We start from the raw sequence: 25,150 nt of genomic DNA on the forward strand, positions 1-25,150 counted from the left end.
TGAAAAACTGAACTACTACAAATCATCTTAGATCCCCCCCACCCCCAGTAAATGAACATATTTGAATATAAGTATTTGGTAGTGGGTTTTTTGGTGCACTTTCACCTGACTGCATGTATGACCCTGTCTGTTGGTTTTCTTTCATTCCATTTTCCAGCTGCCTGCCCAGTCCTGTGCAGTGGCAATGGTCAGTACTCCAAAGGCACCTGCTTGTGCTACAGTGGCTGGAAAGGTCCCGAGTGTGATGTTCCCATCAGCCAGTGCATCGATCCCTCGTGTGGAGGTCATGGTTCCTGCATCGAAGGGAACTGTGTCTGCACTGTTGGCTTTAAAGGAGAAAACTGTGAAGAAGGTAGGACATTTTCTTTCTGTGTTTTTGTTTTGTTTTGTTTTCAGGGTTTTGGTGCTATTTAATGGAGAGAAGAAAAGGAAAGACGAAGCAGATTATTGTAAAAGAGGGATAAAGATGAAGTCCCTCACAATTTTACTGATCTATCAAAGTTCTGACAAAACGTGTGGCCTTTTGAATACGTTGGTTTGTGGGGTTAAGAATGTCTGCCACAGGTAAACCTGAATAATTCCATTGCTGAAGAGTGAAGATAAAGCTTTTTTTATGGATTATATTTATTGAACAATTTAGGTGTGAAATGCAGACATAAAAGGAGCAGCAGCCAGTTTATAGCTGCAGGTCCAGACAGCAAACGTACCAGTCACTATTTGACAGAAGTTGCTGCAGCAAATTTGAAAGACTTGGGGATCCCTCTTACTTATGGACTTAATGTGGGGCAAATTACTCCTGTTGTCTGCAGTCATGTGGGCTTAAAGACAGGTAAATGGTGCACACAGACAGTAACTGCCCTTCAAATACAGAAAAGCTCTTTGTGTTCCAAGTGTCCAGTTCTAAAAGAACCCAAGCAAAATGTGGTCATAGATTAAGCTCAATAATGGTTACATTCACAGTGTTTTCTGTTGGAATGCACAACATAAATTGATTGCTTTTCTATTTAAAAGAAGTTAATATGGGTTTAAGAGGGAGTTTATCTCCCCAGGTGATGGCTAAATAGACAGTTCTGCATACTTTGGCACATCCTCAGAACAGTAATAGTTCAAGCTACTTTATGAGGATCTTCCAGAGTTTATTAATGCTTCAAAAAGGAGGAGCAGTTTCAGGATTGAAGTGCTAGGATTGGATCTGCAGGGTTTTAGGCCTAAAGAGTTGCTGTGGAGTATTCTGAGTGGGGTGCATAGCTGTCTCCACATGTATAGTTTTTTATTTTACCTTGTAGTAAACAGTCCCACCAGAAAACAAAGGGAAGAAAACTATGGGGACCTATACCACTAAGGGTTTTATGTTTTGGGTATGGACTGCAGTCATTACCTTTAGGACAAGATCTTGCATTAGTCTGAGTGAAATTCCTTTGCTAAGAGCCAAAAAAGAGAAAAAGGATTCTTATTAGGAGTGACTGTCAACACTGCTACTGTCATCTCCTTCCAGAAAAGCTTCACAGTAGTGGTTATTAAAGCTCTAATCCTGAACTAAATTGAAGAGAGTAGAGTTTTCCATTTTATTTTTTTTTTAAAATGGGTTTCATTTTAAACTATATCCAGAAAATTATTTAATATCCTTTTTGTCTGCTAGAATTGATAGCTCTCATTTCACCCTGAATGTTTGATTATAGGAAATATTCAAAAATGATCTGACATGCCTTGCTGTAGCTAGCATTCTCATCAAATCAAAGATGGAAAAAACTGTCTTGACTATGCTCTGAAACATGCAGTCTCTTCCCCAGGAATGTAGAAGCTTTCTTTCTGGTACAGAAAGAGGGATAAAAGATAAAATTATTTGCTTAGTCTAACTAAGTTATATAAATTTCATCATGTTTTGTGTTGTCCTATAAACGGCTGTATTATTAGAGAGACTGTGGTAGGTTGCCTCAAATGATCTTTCCTTCATTTGTTACTGTAAATTCTACCTTACTGTAAATTCTACCTTGTAAGTAGTTCCTCCCTCCTCTTGATTGTGATTTCTGGCTTCTTATCTTGAATCCCCAAGTACTCCTTATAGGAGAAATAGGCTCTTGTAGTGCTTAATTCAGCTTATCTTCAGGTGAATATTTAAAATAGGTGAAACAAACACGTCACCAGCTCCAGAGAATTTTACAGATGGTGGGAGTGTGTGTCTTTTTGCAGAGGTGTTGATGTTAACACCATTCAAAGTTGGAAATGCTACAAGACACTGTCAGTCAACAAAGTTTTTGGGGAGGCTAATTAGTATGTGAGGTGAAAGGATAGATACTATTTAATCAACACTATGCTTGAAAGGATGTTTTTTCTTAAAAAGATAGATTACTAAGGCAGGAGGTATTGACTGCAAACTTCAGTGAAGGAGCTGACAACATGACAAAAAAGGTTAAAATAACCTTTTGCATACATCATTGGGCAATAACTAAGTCAATAAATTAATTTACAAATCAATTAAAAATATTGTCATGTTTCTACTCTAAAATTCCATTTCTGCTGCACTGTATGTATTTCTCACATAATTCAAGAGCTGTGGGAAAAAGGGTAAAATATTAAGTGGAGTCTCTCCAGTTGTAGGTAATAATCTGATCTTGTTTGAAGTTTTTGCATGAGTTTAAATACTACCATTCTAATGGTATAATGATACAAATAAATAGTTCTGTGTTTATATGTAATATATGAAATCTCCTCTATTGATTTGAGCTTCCAAAAGGAATGGTGAAAGTTGATTCATTCACCATTTTCCAACTAGGGTATTGAATTAGAGCAAGTGGGTCAGCATTTTTTTTTTCCTTCCCGTTAGCTTTTTGTTTCTGATATTCATCATGGACATATTGTTCAAACAATTTACCTGAAGTGAAAGTGGCACCAAAATCAATATTTGTGATGCACAATTTTTGCAGCATAACCACTGTTGTTCTATTAACAAATTTGCACACAAGATGAAGTGGCATATTTGTCAGGCTTCGTTCAATCTGGATTGGGGGAAGACAAGTGAAATTGCCAAATTTGGTTCAGTTAAGGGAGGTTTTCTCGTCAGTGTCGCAGCCGAGTCATTTTTCAATGACGTGGAACTTTGGAAGTGTAATTCATGGCTCTTTGGGGACTTTATGGTACATATTATTCAGAAAACTCCTTGACCTCCTTTTTTGTCCTTAGGGATATAAATTGCTTTCAGTACCTTTTGTGTCAATTCTACAGAGGGCCCACTATTAAATGAGCTCTAATGATGTGAGCTGCCAGGGGGCTGCGAGTTCCAAGTCCAACGTACTTGCTGGCTCAGGCACGTTCTCCTTTGTTTAAACTCTTAAGAAGCTCCATTTATAAATCCTTATTAAATACCATTGTAAACCTTTCTAAAGACTCAAGGCAGAAGTCAGCAGAAGTCAGTGTGGTTCCATTGCAGGGAGTCATGTCATGCTAGTTTTAGCAGATGAGGATCTGGCCCAAGATGATAATTCGAAGAGCATCCATTAAAATAGAACAAGATTTGGGTTCAAAGTAAAAACTCCTTTTGTCAATTTAAATGTGACAGCTCTTATGTACCTGTATGGTAGAACAAAACAGGTATATAAAGGATATTTATCTAGAACAAAGGACGAAGGTGCTTAGTGTGTTATTCTATAAAATAGGGGAGATTAGAGGCTTAGGGATATGATAGGCTTGTTCTGTGGAAATTCACCTCAGCTGCATGAACACTGTAATTCAGGGTAGAGGAAAGACAGTGAATTTATGTAGCAGGAGGTGGTGTTTTTCATATGCTCCACATTGCTTTCATTAGTACTTTCATTTGCAGAAGGAAGTTGATGCATTTCTGACATGGAGAGTACATTAGGACTCATCAACATCTCCTAAAGGTAGCTGGCCTGCCACATGCAATGTTATACACATATTACCCTTTGACATTTTCCATTAAAATATCAACATCTAAAAAAAAGAAGAATAGCCTAAATTTAGGGGAAAACATAACCTTCATACTGAAAGTAAAATGACCTAAATCTTTGTGTTCCTTGTTTCTTTATTCAATCAGGTTGTTTTATCACACCTCTGTGTCTTCTGAGTTCACTAGAAATACTATGAAACATGTTTTCTAAACTTCAAACAGTGTCTAATATTGTTAAGCACCAAGAAGGGGTAACAGTACAGGACAAGCATTCTGGATAATTTTACAACAGTTTATGAATTTATCAACTCTTATCTGAACTGAGCCACAAAACAATCTTGGTTTAGCTATAAATATGAAATTGAATTATCATGTTTTCATGTCCAATTAATTAAGCATCAAATCTTAGAACAAGAAAATTAAAATGAACATCTTACAAGAAGTTTTATAGTAATTTATTCCTGTACGACTGTAATCCAAATTAAAACTGTTTTGATAACTCATGTAATTCCATCTCTAAATGTGCCTGCCTCAGTCCCCTGTGTTGTATCCAATCTATATACTTACTTTAAATGTTCTTCAGCTTCATGAAATACTTTGACAAGATTCTATGTTTATAAAGAAGGTGAGATTTGAAAGATCAAGTATTGTATACATAAGGTAGAGTGAAAATGTGTCTGCCTTAATTTAGAAGGATCAATTTGGAAAAGATGAGAGATAAATCACTTTCATTATAAACTCAGATCTTCCTAGAGCTGCAAGAGAGAATGCCAATCATTCTTGGTCCTTCTGTTGTGAGCTAATATATACCAGTCATGAGAGGAATTGGTTTTATTTAGGACATGACTTTGACCTTGGCCCTCGATTCCACAGCAAAAGGCAGCTGGAAAAGCCTCTATGTTGGTATTTGCAGTAGAGTATACTTATACAAATGAATGATATGAGATAAAAATTTTGAAAACCATAGTGGTACTGATAGAATTTATTTGAACGAGGGTTCATAACATTCCTTTATTTATCAGGATTGAAATGGCAACTGAAATTTCATTGGATGTTTTTCCATCGTAACTGTTTTCACTTTCTTATTCTGTTGGGTTTGGATTGAATAAAAAGGAAATCCATATCTATCTCTGTTTTTTTTATTCCTTTAAGAGGAGTTATCTGCTGGTTAGAATATGCGTTGAAGTAACTAGGACTGTGTTTCACAGCTCAGCTACTAATGGAGCACAAATCAAATGTTCAGTAGTGCCTTAATAATTTAGGCATCTAAATGAAGCTGAAAGCCACTGATACTTCCACTTCTAGGTACCTAAAGTGAATATCAGGATGTCATTCTCCCAGTGCTCCAGCATTGCAATATTAACAACAGCAGTATCGATGAGGATACTCCAAAGAACAGTAACCTTTAAAATGTACAATTTATTCCATTATTTTTTAATTATTATTTTGTTATTTAAATGCAGTACATGAGTCATTGGAACTGCAATGTACTTCAGAAGAAATGTCCCTAGATTAAGGCTTGTGTGTGGAACTCATATAGTTTTAAGTCCTTGTGCTTCTTCACTACAGCAATCCTGAAGCAAGCCTTTGTTGCTCAGTCACACCCTCTTTTATTTGGAGCTGATGTAAAGCACAAATTACTTCACACTTTCCCATTCTCAGACCAGGTGTTAATATGACTTGAAGAACTACATCAACTTACTTTATTTATCACAGGGATGCAAACTTTTCCCAGCACGCAGCTACATGTTTTCCAAACATCATACTGTGTGAACTGACCTTTCTCGACATTGTTTTGTTTTCTTCTTTAGTTGATTGCTTAGATCCAACATGCTCCAACCACGGAGTCTGTGTGAATGGAGAATGTCTCTGCAGCCCGGGTTGGGGTGGAATAAATTGTGAGCTTCCCAGAGCCCAGTGTCCAGACCAGTGTAGTGGGCATGGTACCTACCTGGCTGACACAGGTCTTTGTAGCTGTGATCCCAACTGGATGGGTCCCGACTGCTCCGTTGGTAAGAGAAACATTTCTTCCTGATTTTGCAATAATGCTCCTGTTTTGTTAAAATGTTAATACCTATGATAAGCTTTAAATGCAGATAATTTTGAAAATTGTCTTTTAGTCCTGTTTGTGATGTTGGGAAGAAGTGGGGATGTATCTTTGACACTACATTTTCTTACGTTCTAAATTTGGGACTGTCAGCTGTGGGGCAAGGAACGATGCAGGTTAGAAGCCTGTAATTCTGATACTGACCCTCATTTGGACTGAAAAAGTTACTCAAGTGGTTCACATCTGCTTTCCAACTGTAAATGAAAACTTGCCTAATTTATAAATATATTTGTAGCATTGGAGGAATGGAAAACACTACAGTTAAGTAAATTTTGGAGGTTTGCTCATGAGGTGACTCATTGATTAAAAACATCACAAAACAGAAGAATCTCTTTTCAACCAAAGGGTATTTTGCCTTTTTAATTGTTCATGGAATATTTTAAAAAATAGTTTTAAAGCAAAAGAGACTAAAAAGCAGTCACAAAAGTGTAGGCCAGAAAATTTCATCGTCTCCAAAGCTACAGTTGCCGAACTTGATTGTTCTAACAGAAGGAGCTAAAGAGAAAAAACCAGTTTTGACAAGGCAGCAAATGTTCTACTTGTGGGGAAAAAACACTGGGAATTTTGCAATTATATTATAAACTGAACCTTGAGATGGGGCTGTTGGCTATAAGCAAGTCGCTCAAAATAATAATTACAGTTTTCACACTTATTCAGCTATTTCTTATGATTAATTACTCAGAATACCCCAGCAGTGAAGTGACTATCAAGATGTGCTTTTTCTGCTTCAGAAGCCAGAAAAATTCATGAATGAGTGTTTCACTCTCAGTTTGTTTGATGATGCACAAGGCAAAAGACCCCTCTGCTTCTCTACAACTTCAGCTGGCAGAGAGCAGTTAGAAGAATTTTTGGAGTGAGATACTGGATAACTGACCATGTTAGAAATAGGATTCCAAAACCACTCCCTTTGAAAATGTGTCTTTTTCCTGTCACTCCTAAGAGGCTCTGAATTGTCACCAATTTGCTGCTGAATGAGTTTTATGTGAGATTCAGTCTCATTTGTAGCAAAACAATGTCTGTATCCAAATCACCAGAGGTGTGAGTGAAGCAGAGCTATCTGTGGTCTCCCCTTCTGCACTGCTGCCAGCTGTTGTGGAACCTGCCTCTGGAACTTGTTTGTACCTGAGCAGAGGACACGGCTCTACAGCAGTCTGCCCTCTCTAAACAATTTTTTCATACAATTTACTAGGTTTTAAGCAGAAGCTAAATGCTAGTTCTGGTCAGAGTATGAGCCAGCCAGCTTTTGACAGCACATAGTTTCAGCAGAAGCAGGCCTGTTGCGCTCACTTGTCCCTTCAGGACCAGGCTGCTGGCGTAAACAAGCCATCATCTTCTTCTCTCCTTCTCCTAGAAGTGTGCTCTGTGGACTGTGGCACCCACGGGGTGTGCATTGGCGGAGCCTGTCGCTGTGAGGAAGGGTGGACAGGAGTGGCCTGTGACCAGCGTGTGTGTCATCCCCGCTGCACGGAGCACGGAACTTGTAAAGATGGGAAATGTGAATGCAGAGAGGGCTGGAATGGGGAGCACTGCACCATTGGTAGGCAAACGACAGGCACCGAAACAGGCACATATTGCTTTCTTCTCATAAATCGTAGAAACATAGTTACTGTTGTGTATTGTAATGGGCTGTTCCCTTAAGGACCCTAGTGCTTTCCAATATTCTCTCTGACTCCAAATGTGTTGGGAGAAAGGCAGATGAGCTCTTAGAATCATTTAAAATCAGTAACGAACCGATTCGTAGAAAGAAAAAACAAACCCACACACCACAAATTCCACCACAAATGAACATTAGTGAGTAAAGATGTAACAAATGGTCCATCACACTATCATCTCAGCCAAGATTTTCAAACTTAACTAAACATTCCTTCGTGTGAGCAGCATCTTTTTTAATTTCCTGCTCTGCTGCATCATTGCTCTCCTGCTATTATACATCACATCTGAAACACATCAGCACCATCGCCACACAGAGCAGGGGTCAAGTTGTGGAGGAATAAGTGTTCCTGGTGCTACAGAAATAGCTCCCCAGCATTCTGCAGTGTTGTGCTGTGACAGTGGCACTGTGTTTGCACAGAGACAAACCCAGCAGGGGGACCTGCCGGGGCAGCTGTGCTGCTCTACCCTTGCCTAACAGCGCAGCGTGGGCACCAGGCGGAGCCACCGCTAAACCCACTGCAGCTCAGCCCTGATGTCTCAGCCTTGGAAGTTCCAGCAGTTTATAGTGACACAAAGCAAGGATTTCTATCCTCTCTACTACCAGGCTTGAATGTTTATTCTGAAGAGGAATTAATGGAATGAAGCTCTTTATTTTGTCTCTACAAGCAGTCAGGTAGTGTATTTGGATTATTTTGTGAAGTCGCTGAATACAAAGGGGGAAAGTGTTATTTTCCCCAAGGTGTAATCAAAAAAGGGAAATTGAGTGGTCACATCTCTTCTGAGAAGCCTGAGCAAAACTGTCTGGAAGAATATCCAACTGCTGAGACAATGTGAGATTCAGGGAAGAGTATTTATCTCCTATGAATTCTTGGAGGGGTGAGAGGTACACCTTAAAAAAAACCCTAGTGAGTCCAAATCCAAGGTCATACTGTTTTAATCATCTGTAAGTGGGAAATTTGACAAAAAAAAGGAATAGGTCAATTGAGATTTCCATGGCAATCAGGGACCCTAATGGGACAGTCCTATTACAAGTGAATTGTTATTTCTTTACTTGAAAGTATGGTGAGATTGTTGCATCCCTCAGGCTGTTTTTCATTCCCCTCTGATTTCTCCCTGGATGTAGAAACCATTTTTGATACACACAGGAGTTGGAAGCTAAAAGTATACTCTTATTGGAGAGAAGACAAAAAGAAAAATAGATACATGTTGTGGTGCTGCATGCTTCCACCACGCCATGCTAGGAGGATTTAAATCAAAGCTTTTATGACTGAACACTTTGTCACCAGCAAAGATGCAGAGTGTTTTCTCACAATTGCCTTCTGACTTCCATCATATCAACATAACTCAGCTAGATTAACCAGGCATTTTGTTTTCCTATCAAGTACTTCCCAGATCTTTCCAAAATGCCTGGTAGATAAATGTTGTTTTGCATTCAATTGTGTAATAATTGCTTATTTTAAAAGTTGCTGCTTTGCTCAAAAAATGTTTTGCTTTATAATCTTTTGGTAATATGCCTATGTTTAAAGGTAATTAGTGTATTTAAATTCTTCATTACTGTGCATACAAAAAGATGCCTTCTGCTGATATCTTAAAAGAATTATGAAAATTACAAGCTGAGCTAGAGAAGCCTGAAGTGAGATTTTTAGTCTAATTTTCAGAGCTGTGAAATAAATTCTTTCCCCATTACGGATGTATATCATCAATTCTTCTTTTCAGAGGAAAGGTGACACTGCTGAAGTGATGAAAATACACGTACGCTTTTTTTGTTTGGTGTGTATTAGAAAGAGTTCCTTGAAACTTAATGTGGGTCTGCCTGTGGGAGAGATGAGACTAGAGCAAGAAAAAAAAAGGTTTGCCCTTCTAGTTATTGTGTATTAATATTGTGCAGTCACAAGTTGCTTGTTGTATGAAGACAGAGATGTGTTCTCGTGATGGGCCTGTACTAATAATAATCTTCATATGGTCCTATCATCAGGCCTGACTGTGAGGACATTTACAGAAGCACAAAACATGATGAGAGAAATGGAACAGAGTTCAGAGGGACTGCTCAGCTGGACCCTCTGGTTTGTGCCATGTGGGGCTGGAACAGAGAAAGAGTTTGGGGGATAAGAGTAGTTTAAGTAAGTTTTGTCGGTATTTGTACAACAAATGCTAGAAGCTACCACTGGAAAATCAGTCCTCAGAGTGGATTGATACTTTGGAACAAGGATCAGTTCCTCAAGAAGTTTTAAACATTAGAGGGAAGAACGAAAGTGTGCTTAAGTTTTACAGAAACTCCGTGTAATTTAGAGAACTCCCTTTCTGGTTTTGCTGTCAATTGAATGGTTGACAGACCATTTAAAGTCAGAACTACTCACTGAAGAGTGTCCACCTAAAAGGATAATATTCAGGAATGAAAATCTGATGTATTCAAACCTTGATTTTTAATTTATTTTTTTTTTTAATGGTTTTTTTAAGTCCTGTTTGAAAGTACTTGGCAAAAAGTCTGTTTGTCCTAAAGCAGAGCCAGGCCAGGGCACACAGTAAAATAGCATATCAGCAGAATCTCTCTCTTCCCTGTAAATAGGTTGAACTTTTGAGTGCCCATCTTAGGTCTTCAGGGGCAATGAATGGCCTGGCTTATCCTCACAAGACAGCTGAGAATTTCCCTATATGGACTTCAAGCAGAAAAATGTGAACACCGTAGGAGAGTTTATTTCCTCTGAATTTCCATTTATTGCTGCTCATAGTCTGAAATCTCCTGAAGTCAGTAGGAAAACTGCCTTTGATTCCAGTAACTTTAGGCCAAGCCCACTTAGAACAAATTTGTAAGGGGAAAAAGAGAACACAGCAGATTTCTATATACAAACCAAATTACATTTTCCTTTTGTGTTTCTCTACCAGTTTCATGGGCTATATTTATGTGGCAGTGGAAAAGAAATCATTAGAGCAACCTGTAGGTATCCATGTTAATTCAGGATATTTTATTCTATTGAATATCAAATTAGGCCTTTATTGGATAGTTGGCAGAATGCATGCTCCTTGGCACTTTGGTGTTGAGTATCTAAGCTCAAAAAATGTAACCAAGAATGCAGTTTCTCTGTGCATTACCTGCAGTTTAAGAAAAACACTGAAAAGTCTCCCAGAAAGCCACTGTTAGCTCAGTGTCAACAAGCAGTTTCTGCAAAGTACTTTCTACCTTTGTGCAGCAACAGAATGATGTCTAAAAGTCAGTGAAATTCCAATAAATTTACAGATTTTTATAAACCTATAGACAAATAATTCAAAAATTAAAGGAGAGGTGGCTGGTCTTGCTCAAATGCTTTATGTAGTAAGCAGAACTCTCCACCAGGCACTACATTTCCCTTTGCTCCTCCAGGTAAGAAGAAAAATTGCTTCCAGAAGTGATGATAAAGAAAATTAATCTTTTTCCCCAGTGCAAAAATAGACCTGTCAGGATATGGTTATTACATGATTACTATTCATTGATTGCAATTATGGAGGAAGTTCTAGCTAAATAATAGAGGGTAATCTAGATGAGGGGGGAAATATTGGAAAACTAATAACAAAGCAGAAGACTAAGATACAGCAGTTGCTAAACCTTGAACCAGTTTCATGTGAGAATTTTAAGATGGAGGGTTTAGCTTTTCTTTGAATCATCTGAATGTATTTAAAGTGTGCTGTTATAAAATAGGGCTGTGACTTTCACTGAAAATAATATTCAGCTGTTTAAAACTTGGTTTTAAACAGTTGCAGACAGGGTTCTCATATACACTGTCAGGGTTGTATACGAAGGACAGTGTGATATATTTGGAGATCTTAAACAGTCAGAAATACCATTCTATAAGTGTAATTTTGCCTGTAATTCATATCCATGCAGCATGAAATACGACTGTTATTAAGTCATTGGTAAAAATCTCACTGACACTTGAGTGAAACCAGAATTCAATCTTAAATATTTATGAGTCAAATTTAAAAGTCTGCAAACACCGTGTATCTGGTGAGGTAAGCTCTCAGCAGTAGATGATGTGTGAGGTTTTGTTTGTGGCAGCCTGTTGTGTTCCCAAAGCCTGGCTCTTGTCTGCTCACACCCTACATTAGATGTAGGTTAAGCACTCCTGCCTTCAGACAAAGTGGGAAGAATGGTGGTAAAGGATGTGGGATAATACAGATACTCTGTTGCAGATGCTTTCAAGACAATTCCTATCTTCTCTCTTCCTCTGCTTTTTAATGCAAAGAAGCTGTACCCCCTTTGACAGCCACAGGAGCTGAACTCCAACTCCACCCACAAATTCAGGGGATGTGTGTGCATCTCTGCAGCCTCTCCTTCCTGGCTTCCGTGCTGCATCAAGCTCCAGAGGTGGACATTTGCCTCTGGACATGTCAAATGGTAGGACGTGTTCCTTAGTAAATAATAGGTTTGGAAATCTGTGTGAGCCCTATCCCTTATCCCCAGTATTTACAGGACCTTAAATAAAGAAGAAAGATTTGGAAGAACCATGATCCTGTCACTTACATAGTGGGAAATAACTTAAATTTTTCAAATACATAAAAATGTGCAGGAAAGAGAGAGGACTCTGTGTCTGGGGTGATTTAGATAAGAAGTTTAAGTACAGTACAGAAGATTTGGGCTAGGTGTTAGGAAAAACCTTGTAACAGCCACTGGAAAACTGGAGCAGATTGTCTAGGGAGGTTGTGGAACCCTCATCAATGAAGCTTTTAACAATGATTTAGTCACATGTTGGTCAGAAATAGCAGGGAGGTAATTCATCCTGCCATGGGGCAGAAAGCTGATCAGGAAATCATTGAACTATATGAGCGCTCTTCCAGTCTGATTTTAAATGAGCTTTAAAGGAAGAAGTCCCTTCTAAGTAGCTTATTTTATAATGGCCTATGTTAAGATTTGTACTGTCATCCCCTTTTAAGAATCTAACACTGCTTGTAGAAATAGAATTGATCATTTATCCAACCAAGAAGACTAATCAGTGTGTTTTGTATTTGCAGAACAATGAGTTGTCAATGTTCATAATGAGCCACTCTGATCCACCCAAACTAAGAGCAAATATTACACCCAGTAGGTAAATAATTCAGATCCTCTCCCTTTGAACTACCAAGATTTACCCATCTGAACACTAGATGGGTAATATTCCACCTGTGGTTTAACTAAAAAAATGTTTACAAAAGCTTCTTTTTTTCCCCTGAGTGCTTTGGGATGACTTTCCCATGTTTTGTAGGTTGGAAGATATACTACATATAAACTGTAAAGATTTAGATTTTTACCTTTTCACAAAGTCAATAATCAATAAAAACATTAATAATGCAGCATTGTGTCATCTTTGGATACAGCAGGATATTTTTGTCCCATGATAATGCTCTTTGTGTCAAAATTTTACTCTTCTACTACTGATTTTTCTTGTTGTAATTACAACGGTAATGATTCAAAGAGGAGGCAATTTTCAAAAGAGATGGAAAGTGTGTGGGAGAAGACAGTGGAAAACCATTGTATCTGACAAAGAGCAATTTAGAAGGAACTGGATATATTAGACTTCTCCAATGCACTTCGAACTTAAAATTCATCTGTAACAGTTTATAACCTATCAAGGCATAAAAAACCCCTCTGCTGCTGAGGATAGAAATTGAGATTGCCTGCTCTATAGAGGGAAGGACATATTTTTTCATTTTATTTGAAAAATGCATAGAATTTTTGGGTCATGACCACTTTTCATTACTGGAGATATAGAAATATGTTGGTAAGATATATCATGATGTGACCAAAAATGATAGAGACTTCGACTGTTTCCTTATCTGCAGATTCAGGTTCACCTGTAAAATTTCATCATCCTGTTGTCTTTACATCTGGTGGCAGGTTTTGGTAAGTATATCTGTGAGGCAGCCTTTTAGGTCCACGGTGTCAAGCTGTCATTTGGAGTGTGAGAGGGAGGGTTCCCCCATGTGTCTCTTCAGCAAAACAGAAGAGTAGCCAGTACCTCATTAATTAATCTGAGATATTCTCAGTTATTTCTGTGATTCTCTGCACATAATTTACATTTTCACTTCTGTTATGCAAGCATAGAGACACTCCTAAGATAGAAGGTTTTCTTATAAAGTGATATTTTTTGTCACATCATATTACACTTTATAACCAAGCAAATCTACTAGTTCATTAGACCAGTGGTCATCTAGTCCCACATTTCAGTAAAGATGCAAGTTCCCAGTAAATAAGTAATTAGAAATTTCTACCTGGAAAGAGAATGCTGTTGATCTATTCCAGCTACATGTGCTCTTGGGATGCTTTGTTGGCTTTGCAAATGTGTCATATTTTATTTCACCTCCAAAACTTCTGAGTCAAATCTCTTGGCTATGAAGTCCCCAGATTAAACACTGTCTAAATACCTCTTGTTTTGAATCTCATTCTAATTTCTGTTTCTGATTTGTAACTTAGTACATTCCTATCCCAGTAACTAAAATATACTTTGCTACTTTTCCATATCAGAATCCAGAACTACAATAGGCAGCCTTGCACTTTACCATAGCTGAGCAAGATAGTTGATGATACATATTTGAAAGGAAATATTCTATGTAGAGATTTGTATACAGTGAGAGTGTTTGACTTTCAGGGAATTTAGAAACAGAATTCCTTTTCATCTGCAGAATTTACTCGGGGCAGCTAGGGACCTTTCTTGGCTAAAAGGCAAGTTCATTCATGAGGAAGAACTTTCCTGTTTGCATTCTTTGCTGAGGGCTTCCTGTAAATGATTGAAATATGTCACAGTGCAGTGTCAGAACACTTCAGTGGCTTTTTCTTTTGCTGTGTATAGGATATTTGCAGAACATGACCTTACTTCTTCCCTTTCTAGCCCAAAAATTTAATGAGTGTATTTTCAGCGTGGCTTCCTGCATTTTGTGTGGTACTTCAAAGATGCACCCAGCAGATACTGGTGAATAGTTTCCCAAACTAAAATCACGTTTCTTTTCTCTCCTTTTGGAGGGGCTTCTGTGTGAGTTATATTGATTTTCTTTTTTTTTTTTTTGTCCAATTCTTGAACTCTTAAAAGACCACAAAAAGAGTGGGAGGGCAATCAATCAGGCAGCTGATCTAACTTTTGAAAGGGCAAAACTGATTTTGCTGTTCATAAAAGTATTCACAGCGTCAGGCAATCTTCTCTTCTTCCACAGATAATGTTTTCTGTGTTATTTTGTACCCTGTGGTGTCAAGCACAGCTTCAGCAAGTGAGTGAATTACATGGTGCTGCTGGATACCAAACAACAAAGACATGGGAATGCTTGTGAGAGGTCAGTGACATGGATTGTATAGACAGAAAGGTGCTACCAGATCTTGAGAAATACATGTGGATATACAAATATATAATATTTCTACCTATTAAGAAACAAATACCAAAGAGAACAATATCTGCCCATCCTTCTGAGGCCTGCTTGTTAAAAGATTTCTTTTCCTTAATCATTTGCATTCTTGCTTATACCTTTTCAAGGTGTAATTCTTGTATCTTCAATATCATTTTCATACAGTCTTTCATGCTTGAAGATGCAAATTAAGCTAAATGTGTTTTGCTCGATGGCTGCAAACTAAGGAATAGCAATTCAGACACAAGGCTGCACCTTTTCAGCTTCTTGTAAATTTGTCCCCAGTTCCTACATAGTGCCAAAGTAACAGCAGGATGAATTAGAAGTTAGAAGCTTTTCTTCCCAAGACATTTGATGCTTTTGAAATTCTCTACTTAATATTTTCTTAGTTTAAAGTTATATTTAAAATATTGGCGTCAAAAAGAAAAAGGAAAAAATGGTCTCTGTAGCATCTCTGAAGTGTCAGTTCAGGTTTTTGCTGTGTGATCTATTTAGGGCTTTGGGGGAAAAAAATGAAGCTATTGAAAGCTTTCTCTTTAAACTGCCAGTTCTCTCTTGTGCAGTAGCTACTCACTGAGGATGAAATACACACTGTTGAATATTGATGCATCCTTCTTTCACTAAAAGCTCTTACTAAGACAAATTTTAAAAGATCTTAAGGACTGAACATGAGGACTTGTTCATGGTCCCAGCTATGAGGTATCTTGAGCCATTCTTACTGAACAAGGTGTTTTACAAAATTATGTGACTTGGCTCTTTTGTTCTTTCTTTCTGTTCCTGTTCTGACCTGCTTATGAAATGCTTATTAGGATAACTTCGCTTCTGGAGATGATTCCTGTGGGTGGCCCCAGTCTGCTTCATTTTAGATACAGTTTTTCTATGCATGTAAAAAGAATCAAAGTTTTCTGTCCAACAGAAATTGTCATATAATGTATATCTCATTTGCCCAAAGAAATTACAAACATCATTTATGTAATTGAAGTATAGGAACTAAATACAAACGTGAGTATTCTTTAAGGTGTTGAGATCTGAAGTTATGGTCCCTGTGCATCTCTGTGTGTTGAAAGTGCAGATAGTTGGAATAATATTTGGGTCATTATTACCTCAGTTACAGCTGCCATGGAAGTTGTAACTAAGTGTTTAGATTTCTGCAATTTCCAGGACAACCCTCTGTAGTGTTTTCAGTGATACAGGATTGATTGATGTATAACTGCCCATCTCCTTCTGTCAGTTGTATTCAAAACACATCCATGCTGGGAAGGAACAAAGCAACACTGTGTCTCGTTAATCTTGCAGCAGTTCACAGTCACAGTCCTAACAGTCCAAGTAAAAGTGGGACATGAGAAATTAAGGTAACTATATTTACCCCTGTTCTCTTTTCATTCAGTAACAGGATTTGAGCAGTCCAGCTGTCTCCTTGAAGATTTTCCAATCTGAGAGCTGACCCATGTGACACCATGGTGCTACACACTTGACTTAAATATTTCACTGTAAATACCTGACTCTCTTAAACAGTTAAGCAGTTTTCATGCAAAAGCAGTAACTGTTGTTTTCACACGGACTTCAGTGTGACATGGATCATAACACTGCCCCTAATAAAAATGGAGGCAGAGGAAGACAAGTTTGTCTGCTTATCTCCACATTAAGCTTTTCTCCCTCTACAGAACTCGATGGCCCATGACCAGTGTCTGACATGTGGGGGTCGTTGCCTTGCCTTGTCCCATCTCATTGGTTACTGGGAGCCTTGCAGTGAGTCCCAGATGTTCAAGTGTAAAACCATTGCTGCATTCTCTCAAACACAGCTTACCTAATGGCACCTCAGTCCTGCCCAGCTCGTTTTCTCTGTTGTACAATCCCTTGTCAAAGCTGTGGCTTCCTCCATTCTGCAAACAGGGAGCCATGCTTGTGACAAACTGCCAGTCAGTGCCAGGGTTTGTTGCTGCCTCCTAATCCCGTGGCATTTTTAGTTTTTGTTCAATTTTTAACAGTCCAGCACGGAGCAGGTCGATCAGCTCAGCACCAACAGACCATGGCCTGCTTTTACAGTGCTGTAAAGAAGATATTATCCAAAATTGCTGCAAGGAAAGGTTTAAGTATTTTTTGTTCTGCAGTGATAAGGGTAGGTTGAACTACACGAGCTGATAGTTGATAGTTTCGTCTAATTAAAAGCATATACACTTTTAACAATTTAGTATCATTTTACAGAAACTCGTATAGAGTAAAGGTTAATCTCTTCTGTATTTGTTCAAGTTAATTATAAAATTGCAGATGAGATTTATTTTTTAGGTAGGTGTTGAAACAGTAAAGTTATTAATGAGTGTGACACATGAGTAAGATCCACAATGCACCTAAACCACATATGTTTTAATTTGCCTTCAAATAGTCACTTTTTCAGAGCATTCAGCGACTGAGCTGAAGAACCACAGTACATCAAGATGCAGTCCCTGTTCTGAAGAGAAGTAGTACTTGTAATGGCTTTGTTATCTAAGAAATAAATATAATTATGTAATCTTTATTAAAAGCCATTCTTTTAAATTAAAAACTAAATCAGTTTGTAGTGAAAAATATTGGGTTGTGATTTTGGGCTAGAAGCGATATTAAGAGGACAAGTATCCAAAAGAACAAATTAACAACAACATCAAGAAAAGAGTTTAGGAATAAAATGTTTACCTAGAACATGGTACTTGATTGATCTTAAAAGCAGTACTGCTTCAAATACTGCAATTTTTTCAAATTGTTAAGGATCCAAAGGGGTTGCTGAGCTTCTTGTGCAGTGAATTCCTCAAGAATAGCACTGGAGTTATTTTTATAAGTTGAGATGCACAAACACAAAACCCTGAATGTCCCAGAAGAGGCTGATTCTCCCAAAGCCAGAGACACATTAGTACAGATGAGAGAACTGACTTTTTGTTTGAACCACGGGGAATACCAGAGAGTAGAACTCAGTTCCTAATGTAGCATGGTGCCATCAACTTTTCAGCACATTTTAAATCTAAACGGATCTGACTTCTTTGCTTTCCATTTAATAAAGCACAGCAAAATGTGTAGATGCTGGTTCCAGATCACTTCTCTCTGAAATGAATAGAGGAATTAGCATTACAGTGTATGGTCTGACAGTGTGAGACAGTGTGCTCGGAATGAAGCAGCTACAGAAAAGGAAGCTGGGTTTGTTTCTCCCTCTTCCCTATTTTTTCTGTTTAAATTACAGTCACTTGCATTTGAACAAGAAAAACATTACTGAAAGCAGGAAGCCATGGATCATTATTTACTGCTGAAAAGTAAGAGCACAATATTAATTCCTTAGAATGTTCACAGATCCTGATTAATTCTAGTCCTTACCTCCTGGGGTTTTTTTAGAGTAATTTGATAACAGTAGGGGAAAAATAAAGGCACTATATTTTCTTGTTTAAAAAAAATAATAATGAAGAGATGTTTTCAACTCATGGCAGAAAAATCACTGCATAGCAGTTTGTTAGGAATATGCAACGAAGGTAGATGTTGCTCACCATGCAGCACTGTTAATAGATAGTTGAACTGGGGGCAGGGAGGAAGGGGTTATAGTGACATAGATTTTTGTATCCAATGCATCTTTTTGTTGGTATCTTTGGAAACTAGGCGTAAAATTGCTTTTTGTTACTGCCTTCCTTGGATCGTTATTAATTGATTCTTTATCATGAAGCTGATCCATATATATCTTCATTGTATCCTGTGAATGTTTGAAAATGTTGGTTTCCTCCAAAATAAGTCAGAAGTATTGATTGAGTATGGAGAAAGCCTTCCATATTTAGAGAAGGGGTTATTAGAGTCAAGGTCACTTGGTGAAAGCTGAGGGGGCAACAGTTGCTTGAAGGAAATATTGGGTGAGCGTTACACGAGAGAAAATGTTAAGCTTGAGCAAGCAGGGCTGGACTGGTGTTTCTGCAGTGTTCCTCTCCAGAGGTGGTGATGAACCAGACCCCTGAACAATGTCTGTACTGTCACTTTTGCATCTGTAGCTAGAAGGCTGGTGGGGAAAAGAAAAATCCCTCTTGCTACCCAAGCGTTGCAGTCCCAGCTTTCCTCAGTTCCAACCCCGAGGGGCCTGCAGAGCTTATCAGCTGTATGATTTTTCATTGCATCTTTTGTTATATATTCTATAACTATTTAAATTGCTAATATGCTGAAGAAAAAGGTGAATCAGAATTGGTCAGGCCCCCTCTTAATTTCCAACAGTGGCTGAGATCAAAAGACTTTATTACATCTGAGATGTCACTCAGACCCCAAGCTTTGTGGGCACACTGAAGTGTCTCCTGAAGTTGTGAATATTTTCATACCAGATGAAATTTTGTTAAATTAAAAATAAAGGCAGTTCTTACTAAAATCCAATGATTTCTCTATTCCTTGTAGTCTTTTGATCTTCCATACACAAAGAATTCAACAGACAAAGTCTGTCTTCTTCCACCGGTATTTGTATTTCTAGTTACCATGAAATTTCTGCAGTCTTTATTACCTAATTTAAAAGCATCACTGCATGGAAAGTTTTACATGTGAGATGCTTTGTAAAGGGAAATATTTATTCAGCAGAATTGAGGTAATTTAACATGTTTGCCTTCCAGTCAAAACTGCATCTGTTTACTCAGCCTTTATAGTTACAGTTTCCCCTCCTATACTAAGGATTTTTGTCAGTGTTTCTGAGATAAAATACTGTATTTTTAAAAATTTCCAGCAATTTTATATTATATATTTATTTATATATTCCAGCAAGATATCTTTTCTGCATAACGTACCTGATTTCTTAAGGTGAATGTTCTTGCTAATACTAAATGGGAGTTTTCTTAAAAGTTATTTCCAGAATATGCTCCTAGATGTTAATTATTATTTTCTGTATTTTAATAATTGAGGTAAGGACATTCTAAAATGGGAGATGTCATTCAAGCAGTTAAGTGAAAAAGAAGTCTGTTCTTTTCAGAGTTGCTTCTCATTTTTTTTGTCCCATGACTTAAAAATTACAAGTTTATTAAAGCTGATGTTTCACAGGGCTACTGCTCACTCACTGGAATTAGGTAACTTCATTCCAGCTTAGGAAATAATTAAAATTGGTAAGTGGTTTCATTCTGAATGAGAGGCAGGCAGGAGTGCTGGAAAATGCCCTTCAGTGCCTGCAGTTTATTGACTTGTACCTGGAGGAGGAGAGGGTGTTAACCTGCAGGAGAGTTTTCCCAGTGAGTGGTACCCAGTTCAGAAAGGTATTTTGCAAAAACTTCCTGAAGTTACTGCAGGAAATTGGGTCTGCACTGGCCTGATGAAACATATTCCCACATGGCTATTTACTCTGAAACCCAGTCACGGAGCAGGGAGTGGAGCAGGCTGGAAGTCCCCTGGGGGGTGAGCTGGGACACTACTGCTCACTTCTTGCTCTGAACTGAGGAGATCCCAGTGGGCAGTGGGAAAGGCTGAGAATGGTAATCCCAGTGATCATTTAATTTGAACGCTGAGGGTAAATAATGCTCATTAATAACCTGCATAGAAAACAGAGAAGTAAAATTTCCTTGACATCTATTTGATCTCTCATGCTGTATGTATCACGTGCTGCAAAGAAAAGTGCAAATTGCACACAACTGTAACAGATTGTCCTTTAGATGTCCCAAGCACAGATTTTGTTTTGATGTTTTGGGAATGTTTTTGTATATGGACATTCCTTTTGACTGGACTTTGTATGCAAGAATGTTAAGTTTACTTCTCCCCTTAGTTTTGGTTTGGTTTCTAGTTTAACTGAAGCAAATACCATGACAATACCTAGTTGTGCACCCTTTTACCTGACATGAATCAGTGACTAGAATGGGTTAACCCAATGTATTGATCATTCAATCCTATTGCAGCCGAGGTGGAGCAATCTCTAGATTTCCTGCCCACATCTTCTGCTCACTTAGATATTGTCTTTCTCCTCCTGAGAGAAGAGAGAAGAGGCCCAGTATAACTAATAATATCTTGCCTGTCCCAGCAGGGCTTCAAAACTCAGTCAAATAGACATGCCAGGCAAACAAGTTAAAAACCTGGTTGGTGTTTCTGATGGCTCCAGTGGAGAAATGGGAAGGAAACATTCTGTCTAGAAAAAAACTTAAGAATTTGTTCCAGAGAATTAAGGTCACTTCTGGTGAGGCTGGAGGAGGAGCAGAGCTATCACTTGCCAGATAGTAAATACTTTTAATATAGAGCAAGCAGAGCTTAGAGAGTCTTTTCTCTTTCAAATTTCTTCTGGGTGCAGATTAAATACCCTTGGCTTTCTTGGGAGTGAAATGATGAAGATGATCTCCCTAGTAAATCTAAATCAGGTTTTCAGATGTATTTAGTATTTAAATATCAAAGCAACTGGCTGGGTTTGAAGGATGATGAGGTTTTTTCCTTCCAGACTTTGGCAGATAAAGAAGGGACAAGAAGGGAGCTATCCTAAGCTTTCTGCTTGCAGGGGTAAAAACGGTGAAAACTCCATTTTTATTTCTGTAGCTGTTTTTAGTTATTTGTGCAATTTGTAGATACAAAAATTGGAAAATTACATTATATTCATGAGGCTTATGTATACTGAAAAGGGATGCAGAATGGATGCCTAGCACTTTTGAATTAAAGGCATATTTATAAAATATGTTTATGTAGTGAAATACTCATCTTCTATCCTATATCTGCCAACCAACACAGCATACACAAATGCATAACTCAGAATGCATTATTTATGTGTTTTAATGGGTTTTTTTACATGTGCTGCCTATGTAGCAGAATGCTGCTCCTGTCTTGTGGGCATTATTTCACCTTTAACACTTGTTTATATTTAAACTCCATAAATTTTAGCTCTAACAAATAAGTGAGATGTATTTCTTTTAATGTTCAAATATCCATTACTTTCTGACATTTTGTAATCATGTTTTACTGTGATGAAGGTTTAGGATTCCTGCAAGCTAGAAGACATATGGGAAGCATTTAGTGCATGTTATCAAGGCTTTTTTCATTCTTAAAAATATATTCTTTTTTTTTTTCTCCTTTTTTTTCCAGTGCTTTCTTTTGATTTTCCTTTGGGACAACTGAAGTGCTTGGAGTCCAAAAAAACATAGAGTGTGCAGCCATTTATTGGAATCCATGTAATTAATATTGAAGAAGATCAGCTGCAAAATATAACACATGTGTCTCTGTAGCCCTTTTCATCCTGAAGGGCTGCACACCTTCAGGGGAATTTGCTCATAGACCATACTACTCTGGTAGGCACTAATGGAGGAAAATGCATACTTATATCAAGGCTCCTGTTTATTTTTTCTCACCAAGATAACCTGCACACTTATGGAGGATCTGTATTTGCATACCTGGGAGTTAATTGCTAAATTGTAAATTCTATGCAGACATCAGTATCTGATTAATAGCAAGTAATTATTTTGCAATAACGGCTGAGAAAACTGGGATTCCCTGCCCTGAGAATTAGGAGTCACTAAACTTTAAACCTGAAGGGCCTGTAGCTAATTCAGATTGGAAGGGATGTTGGAAGGTCATCTAGTCCAACCTCTTCCTCCAAGCAGGATGAGTTCTCAACTCAGGCATTAGACTTGGGCCCAGAGTTTTTAAGGCACCTGACTTGTTACTTTCCTCCCATCAGAACAGAATGCTAGAGGTACTTCAGTAAGCTGGGTATGATTCTGAGTTCATGCATTATTTTAGCTGTTAGCAACTGCAAAATTAGGGCTTTGCATTGTTTTCTATCTGAAACAAGGAAAAATCAGGTCATTTTTGTTGAATTTTATAAATTTCAGTTAGCCAAATGAAACTGAGCTTTTGAAATCTAATGTCTGGGACTTGACAGCACAATAATCAAATATTCTTTTGCCAGATACAGATGCTGCTTACCATAAGCGTTACAGTTTATTTTTTCCTCTCTGTCTCTCCACATGGCATGAAGAGGATAAAATCACAGAATCATCCTGGTTGGAAAGGACCTTGAAGATCATCAAGTCCAACCATGACCTCAATCCACAACCATAACCTAATCTACCTGTTTAGTGCTAGGAGTATGGAAATGTTGACACAGCTTTGTGCATCAGTATATATGAGTCTGGAAGCTTTGTAGTTTATAATTACATCTACAAGTTTACCAACACTTCACCAAAGCATTTATTCAAAAAAATTAAAATGCATATTTTTGAAACGCTATGACTGCCATATATTTAAAATAATAAAAAAGCCAGATGCAAGGAGGTTGTGTAGCAATTACTGTGTGAATTCTAATTTTTATGAATGAATGACTGGAAACTCCCTGCAATAACACTGTGAGTAACGTAGAGATTTGATTTAGTTACTGCATTTTAATTAGGTTATATATTCTTTTAAATATGAGGTCAGTGTTTTGCTTGTTACTCTTCAGTTGACTGAATTTACATATCTTGCATGATAGGTCACTTTACCATTACACTGCCTCTGAACTATTTATATAGGTGTTATTTTAGAGATAAATCCAACTTGAGAAGGCTTCTTTGTCAGAAATGATATTGCATATTACAAAGGATTAGGCCAGCCCTTGTATTCCAAATCAGAAACATTAATACAATAAAAGATTAAGGTTGTGGTACCAGTTTTATGGAGGCAATTTCACCCAGAATTATATTCTAAATGGATTTTGTTACAGTGAGATTAATTTGAAAGAACCAGCTATCTTAAATACAAATTTTACTACATTTTTAATCTGTCTTTTTATTGGGTGTATGAATATCAGTTGAATGTGAGTCTTGTTTGAAAAGAATACACTGTGTAACTTGGATGGTCTGCTAGGGTAAAATTTTAGTTCTTGCTCAGAACCTCAGCAAATAATCTGCTTAGCCCATAGAGGAAACTGTGTAGCTATGCTGTAGGCTTTGGGCTGCAGCAAGGTCCAGATGTGTCATAAAAGCCCTTTGCTGGTGCAGCTCTGAGGGGCTGTGAAAGGCCAAAGGTAAAGGCAGCAGGCACAGGGCTGGGCTCTGTGTGAGGGTTGGCACTGAGGGGACTATCCCTTGCCCCTGCCTCAGGATGTCCTGGGGGCTGGGGGGGAGCAGGATCCCATGGACATCCCACACCTGCAGGACTGGCTGTGACCTCCTGGCTACAGCAGAGCACTTTTGGTCTGTTAGCATTGCAGAGGCTTCTCAGTCTTAGGACTAAACCTCCCATCAGTGCAGTTTGCCTTCCTCCTTGAAACTGTCCTTTATATCTATAAATACCCCAAATCCCTGGGCTCAGCTGAAGTTCTCTGTGTATGCCCAACCTTCTGAGCAGACATGGAGTTTTTTGATTATTGATGTGTTTGGTTTCCTCAAGTCTCAGGACAGCGTAGCACAAGCTGTCACCCTCTTTTTCCTGCCCAGCTGTTGGCAGCTTGAAGGGAGGTCACAGCAAAAGCTGCTGATAGTTAGAAGACTGTTGGTTGTGCACAAGAGATCTCGAAGGTGTCTCCTTCCAAGAAGGTAATGGGAGCCCATCTGCTTGAGTCACTCAGAGAGTGAAGTTGGTCAAAACAGAAAATACTGCTGGGAACGATCCCTTGTTAACAAGGTGTGATGCTCTGACAACCATGGGGGTTTTTTCTCAGTCCAAATTTGTGTGGCCTATATCCTAACGTGAGCTTTTTTCGGAGTTTTGGGTGTTGTGGTTTCTTTGAGGGAGGTTTCTGTATTTGTTTAGTTTTTTTCCTTCAGAAAGATGTGCCTTTTCTTGATACTTACTTTTTAATACCAGCAGTTTCCCTCTGTTTGAGGTTTACTTCTCTTCCTCTAAACAGTCTTACGTTGTTTCTCACATTTTTCTATTTTGTTTGGAAAGCTGGATGTTATCTGATTTCTTACCTCTACATGTTGATGACAGAAATTGCATATATGAATATACAGTACATAGAATTTAGAAAGAAATTTAGCTATGGCTTGCATATCCCAGGCAATTTAGGGAACCTTACTTAACATTCATGATTGTCTGCCTCAGCTCTCACTCAGCCACCAAGAATTGCATTGGCATATCTTTAGTTACATGGCTTGCATGTGAGTTTATTTTATTTGAAACACTACTTTGTAGATAATAACTCCTGTGAGCCTACCAGAATACTGTCTTTATTTGCAGGCCCCTTCTTTGGCTTTAACAAAGCCCTGTGGGCTTTGGAATTGAAG

At 38.1% G+C, this 25,150-nt stretch overlaps 1 protein-coding gene across 2 annotated transcripts in view; it reads left to right on the forward strand.

Annotated features, from left to right (window-relative positions):
* The window catches only part of TENM2 (teneurin transmembrane protein 2), a 600,962-nt gene that overhangs the window by 519,637 nt on the left and 56,175 nt on the right, over positions 1–25,150 (forward strand). For both annotated transcript variants that reach the window (XM_051631239.1, XM_051631238.1), the window contains 3 exons: positions 158–352; positions 5,716–5,916; positions 7,363–7,548. In XM_051631239.1, the coding sequence (XP_051487199.1) occupies positions 158–352; positions 5,716–5,916; positions 7,363–7,548 (582 nt within the window). The remainder of the gene's footprint in view (positions 1–157; positions 353–5,715; positions 5,917–7,362; positions 7,549–25,150) is intronic.

Source organism: Apus apus, chromosome 13 (assembly GCF_020740795.1).
Source record: "Apus apus isolate bApuApu2 chromosome 13, bApuApu2.pri.cur, whole genome shotgun sequence".
Classification (NCBI taxonomy): domain Eukaryota; kingdom Metazoa; phylum Chordata; class Aves; order Apodiformes; family Apodidae; genus Apus; species Apus apus.